Below are 6384 nucleotides of genomic sequence, written 5' to 3' on the forward strand. Positions count from 1 at the left end.
CCTTCTCGTGGTTGTTTCTACACTTGACTGATGGCAAAAGGCTTTGGGAGCATCGTCTGAACTTTAGACAAAGTAGTAGATGGATGGGGGAGGGGATGGGGGTCTTTTTTGTTTTTTCCAAAACGCTCCACTGTTCCCCAGAAAGACTGTTCTGTAGTAGATAGAAAGGTAAGTGGTTTTGTTGTACGTACAGACAGAACAGTGCGACTACATCTGGTTTTATGGACTTTTAGGGCAGGTCATTTGGGTGTGATTGGCCCGAGCCATCAGTGGCATATGGTGTAGGTTGTTGTGCCTAAAATACTTAACAATCGTCTTTTTTTTTTTTCTATTTTAGGCAAATGGCATTAAAATTGGACCACAAAACCCAATGCCTGGGCCAACCGGACAGCACAATGCAGGACAAGCTGGTGGCAGCTGTTGTTGAACCTGTGTTTTCTTTTTTTTTTGTTTTTTTTTCATCTGAGGAGCCTCCTGTGGCGCCTTACCTTGTTCATAGGCTATTTACATGTACTTTTACCTATTACCCTGCCCTTCCTCCAGAGTTTCAATGTTCACTATAAAGAGAAAGATTTTGGAAATTGTATTCATACTGTATCTATTTGCTTTTGATTTCTAGGTTTATTGATTGTGGTTGTTTAAATGTCGTCTTGTTCCCCTGACTAAGAACTGAATTATCAACACTAAAATGTTTTCATAGTATTTTAAATGGTTTGTGTAGCTAGGATTCACAGATCTGTGGCCGCCTGTTCCAAGGGACATGACACCCAATAATAAAGGACATTTGGAGACGCCTTTTTTCTCTCTACCAATATGTTTTTAATGAAGGAAATGGGACATTATTGAAGAAATAACGTTGATGTGCATGTTACAATAAGTGTTTATTATTTCCATGAGAGCTGCCTGTACAGGAATGTCTTTTTTATAGGTGGACACAATTCTAGTAACGGAGATGCTCAACTGCTGAGGTCATTGGAGGGAACGTTCCCACGGGCCATATCCGCTGCAGACTTTCCACCATGGAATTGCATTGCAAAGGATGATATGTGGAGGAACTCCTTTGCTTTTCTACAGCAATGGTTTTCTGTGGATATTTTGCTCCGGACAACTCCCATGAGAATCTATCTACCCTTGGGGTAATTTTGGTTTTGGCAAATAAAGCTTATTCATTCTCCAATGGCATGCAATGCTCTGATAGACTTTGAGCGGCAGTTTTCCGGATTTCCTGTTGAATGTGACCCTTTGGATGATGGTGGGATCACGCTTGTGCTTGGCTTATAAAGAGCCGTGCAGCAGTGTCATCATCACATGAGAGATTCTTATTCCTTGGAAGTAAAAAATGAAGTTTCCTTTTCACGGACAAGTCGAGATCTTGAAAACCAAACTTTGCATGACACAATGAATATTTTTTTATTTGTTAAAACCGATATCCCTTTAACCAATGTGTAACAATCAAGGCGTAGGACGGTTGATTTTAAACGGTTTTATAACCTTTTTTTTTTTTTTTGATGATTTGGGCACGATACGCAAACTGCCAAGTGGTAATGTCGCATGTGAACATCACAGACTTCCCTTAAGGGAGAGCCTTTAGTTCACTGCTCAAAACACTGGGAAGGAAGAAGTGTTTTTTATGTTAAATATTGGTGGACATGAAAAACGACTGTAGCCAAAATGTGTCCATATCCAATTTACTCATGTGTAGTGTGCATATTCCTGACATGTAATGCTGCCAAACCCATACAATCAAGGTGATAGAGTGAACACAAAATTGTATTAAACTGTTAAATTACTGGAGACAATAATCCTAATCTGCTCTAATCCTGCTTTTTTGTCATGAAGTAAACCACTTGTATTGTCATTACCTGAACTAGTGAGAACATTCATGTGCTTTTCATTTAAAAGGACTCGGTCAGCACAGAGCAGCTGTTCAAACCAAGCACAGGCGCTCGGCGCACCCTTGGTGTGGCCAAACATTTAAGTGCACCGTCCCACCTACTTGTTTTTCCTCTATCCAGCTCTTCAATCCCCCTCCTCCTTTTGATTGGCATTCCTGGCATCATACAGCCATAGAAAGGTGAAGATAGATGCAAACCAATCTAGTGGAAATGTGCACATAAATGTTTGGCTACACCAAGGGTGCACCAGGCCCCTGTAAAGGTTTGAACTGTCATTCTGTGCTGACAGTCCCTTTAATTTTCTTGCATTGTTATTTTGCACATCTTATTGTGACTGAAGTGACTTGGTGTAATATTGGGGTGACCGTGCTGATGATATGTGCTGCTTTTACATGGCCTGTGTATGCATTTGAATAGGACACTGCAACTTTACTTCCCCAGATAAGTGATTTGTACTGATGGCAATAGCAAAATAGTGAGCCTAGTGTATCACAAATAGGTCTTAGTGCCCATCGCAGCCAATCAGAGCTCTACTTTCGGTTTTCAAATTGTCCTATGAATAAAGAAAGCTGTGCCGTGATTGGTTGCTGTTGACATTTGTTGGCTAGCTTTGATAAACTACCCTAGCCCTATTGTTCCCCATGTATGGACTCTGGGTAACCGCTCCAGATACAGGGATCCCAGGCTTAGTAGAGATGACTGGATTTAAATGCCTCTCTCTCCAGTTTTGCCAATTCATACCAAATCATCTGCCACTGGTTTGCTTTTGGCAACCTGAATAATAAAAAATAAAAAAAGTAAATGCATTAGTACATAAACTTGTCAACACATAGGATATGATATTAAATTGATCATTTTTAAGTAGTGTTATTGGACTAGAAAAGTATGGCTGCTTTTTTCCAGACTCCGCGCCGCCCGTGTCCACAGCTTGTGTGTGCGCGGCTCATTCCCCGCAGTACTAGACACAACCCGTGACAGGCGCTGTTTGTGCAAAGAAAAGCAGCCGGGTTTTTCTAGTCCTGTACTTCTGTATGTGTATATGAACATGACTTTCCCGGAGGTCCACATAGACACTAAGAGAAATCTAGCAGTTGTAGCTCCATATAAGTGGCCAGGCCTCGTCCTCCATCGTGATCGTTGCCGCCACTATATGTGCACTTTAATGTACGATACATTCCAGATTCGTGGCCCACTGTGGTAGAAGCCATTGGAGATGACAATAATCGGTGTGCTAGACGCCGGCTGTAAACATGGAGGGATGCAGCTAGTTGTTGCCCGGAGGTACGTGGCAGGACTGACAGTGGTGTGTTCAGTATTGTATACGCTGCAGTGACTCCCCTAATCTACACTCCTTACATTTTCTTTAGCATCATGAACTTTGCGTAGGTCATGTCTGTAAATACATGGGATATTTTTATAACTCAGAGTATGTTATCTCTAATTGCTTTCTCTTTAATCCTGGCATGATCATGGTTTACTGCTACTGGAAATCCTTTCTTTTGCCTTATTATTGTGCTCTGTGTTTGAAATAAAGATTTCTTTCACTGTAACCTTGTGAGAACTTGAGGTTGAAGGAGTTTTTGTTTGTGACCTCAACCTAAGGCGCCACCACTTCGTATGGCGTCACATCTGGGAGGGAAACCGCGTGCTACACATATCCTGGAGAACTGATCCTTTATGCTTCCCATCATCCATTCACACAGGTGTCACACAGCACCAGCTCAGTGATTCCTCCTAAAAGAGAATCTGTCAGCAGTTTATTGCTTTGTAATCTGAAGGCAGCAGGAGGTAGGGACCAAGACACTGATTCCAGGGATGTGTCGCTTATTAGGCTGTGTGTTGTTTCAACACGCAAAGTTTATCAGCAGGGAATGACTGCCAGACTAGCTCCCATGTGCATCCTGGTCCAACCCTGCCCCCAGCACTGATTTAACAGTTCACGGTTGATATACAGCGTACGCAAAAACTATGCTGTGGGTAGGGTCCGCTTTCTGAGCTCTGCTACATCTAAAAATTGTGTCACAATCGCTGCACCCAGTAAAGTAAGTGATACATCGCTGGAATCAGGATCTTTCTTTACATTGTGCTGCTCTCGGTTGAAGTCGTTAAAACTTGGTGACAAATTCCCGTTAAAATCATCAGTTATGGTAAAAGTTAGAAAGAAGAGGTACAAGTAGAAGTACTCACCTTTACCCAAGTCATGAAATACAGATCAGTAATTGTCCCATCTGTGGCCATGTTACATTTACCTAGTAATCGAGAAGTGCAGCTGGCCATACAGTTGATAGACAAGTTGGCTAAACAAGCTGATTTGGATGGAAATTGCTGAGGATGTCATGTTTATGATGACTCTAATGCCCAATTTTTTCCCCACCCATGAAATAAAGTGCTATCAGAGGGGTCTCACAGCAACTACGGTATTTCCCCCTTGGAGTGGAGTCTGAATGAATGTCCCCCGGGGGGGTTAGAGGGGCATTCGGCCAATCACTTTTTCAGCTGAGCCGATTTTCTGAATGTATGGCTTCAACACATTATACCATAGGTCATTGTCAAAAGCTGGCGTCAGCCGTCCCATGCTTTACACGCGGTGTATGTGGACGTACATGAGTAAACGCAAGTCCCTTATAATAAAACCTAATTCTACTTCATGCTGTATTTTATTTCTCTTTACATGTTGTAAATAATGTGTGAGCTGACGTGCCTTGGTGTATATGCCAAGCTAAGGTTGCAATGAATTTACATTCAGTTTCTTTGTATTGCGAGCTTCTGCGGATCATTGCTATAGGGTTTGCTTCGGCATGTTCATCCCAGTCCGGTGACTGCTTTAATCGTACAGTATGTTCCTTAGCATACCAGTTGAAGTAGATGTGTGCCGATGGTTTGGGAAACCTGCACCAGTCTGAGGAGCCGTGTCAAGGCGTGATTATTCCAGGCTTTTACATATGGAAGGCTATATATTTTTCTTTGTGTTAAACACAATCTAAGTTTTTCATCCTAGATCTTTGTTCAGGTGGATTTTGCAATGTGTCCGAATATGATGTCATAAATGTAAAACTAAAAACTAAATAAAGTACTTTTTTCTTAATATTGTAAACCACCTCTCGAGTAACTGCTGTTTTTTCGATTGTTGGTGTATTGCAGCCGTATCTTGTATATGATCATCTGCTTTATCATCAGCCGCATTGTCTAGGGTGCATTGTTATTGACCTATTATCACCGAAAATGATTTTATTGAAAAAATGTGCCATTTTCCCCAAAGTGATTTTGCCGCTCCCTACAGCTGTGTCCTATAGGGATCAGACTTCACAACCTGTCATTTTTTTCTGTCCGTGATGGCTTATGAAGCAATGTGGTAGAAATCCGGCATCTTGATTTTCTCTATTATTTTTCTTGGAATCTGTTGCAATAAAGGCAAACCCACTTCAGGCCCTCGTCCTCCTAATGTTTCCCTCAAAATAATGTCTGGAGTAGGAAAGGTAATGTTAAATGTATCAGTATTTCTATTTGGCCACCCCTCATTCCTATCAGATGTTTATATACACTCCTCAACATTAACCCCTTCACAACCTTGTGGGTTTTTGGTTTTTTTTGCTCCCTTTCTTCCCATAGCTATAACTTTTTTTTTTTTTTTTAATTCTTTGGTCAATATGGTCATGTGAGGGCCTTTTTATTTTTTTTGTGACGAGTTGTACTTTTGAATTACACCTTTGGATTAACTATATAATGTACGGGGAAAAAAAATCCAAGTGCAGTGAAATTGCAAAAAAGTTCAATTCCACAATTGTTTTTTAATTTTTTTTTTTTTTATTTATTTTTTTACCATCTTCACTAAATGCTAAAACTGATCCTGCCTTATGATTCATCAGGTCATTACTAGAGATGAGCGAATTTGATCGGGTCAGGGCTTATTCGGCGAGCTATAGCGCTTACAGAATAAGCTGCATCAGGAACCCGGATACCTGGATCGCGCCGGCTGTGTCGTGACTGTCACATGCAGCTGCGGAGCCGTACAGCTGATCAGCCGGAGCGTTCCAGGATGTCGGGTTCCCTCTGCAGCTTATTCTGTAAGCCCTATAGCTCGCCGAATAAGCCCTGACCTGATCAAATTTGCTCATCTCTAGTCATTACGAGTTTGAGGATACCAAACATTTACAGGGTTTTTTTCTTTTATTTAAGTGGTGAAAAAATATTCCAATGTTTGCCAAAAAAATAAAAATGGCACCCTTTTACCAATATCCGTAGCGTCTCCATTTTTCAGGATCTGGGGCGGGTTGAGGGCTTATTTTTTTAGCGCTGAGCAAGTTCTGGCTTTTTGATTTTTTTTTTTCGTCACATCGTTTACCGATCGGATTACATTTTTATAGATTAATATATCGGGCGTTTTTGAAATCGGCGATACAAAATGTATCATTTTATTTGGAATGGGGGATGATTTTGAACTTTTATATTTAAAAAAAAAATTAATTTTGAAAAACGTTTTTTTTTCTCT

General features: G+C 40.9%; 1 protein-coding gene across 1 annotated transcript in view; it reads left to right on the forward strand.

Moving 5' to 3' along the window:
* The window catches only part of RAB2A (RAB2A, member RAS oncogene family), a 127441-nt gene extending 122449 nt beyond the window's left edge, over nt 1-4992 (forward strand). The window contains exon 8 of the mRNA XM_077270543.1: nt 338-4992. Within this exon, the coding sequence (XP_077126658.1) occupies nt 338-427 (90 nt within the window). The 3' untranslated portion in view covers nt 428-4992. The remainder of the gene's footprint in view (nt 1-337) is intronic.
* The last annotated feature ends 1392 nt before the right edge of the window (nt 4993-6384 follow it).

Source organism: Ranitomeya variabilis, chromosome 6 (assembly GCF_051348905.1).
Source record: "Ranitomeya variabilis isolate aRanVar5 chromosome 6, aRanVar5.hap1, whole genome shotgun sequence".
Lineage (NCBI taxonomy): Eukaryota > Metazoa > Chordata > Amphibia > Anura > Dendrobatidae > Ranitomeya > Ranitomeya variabilis.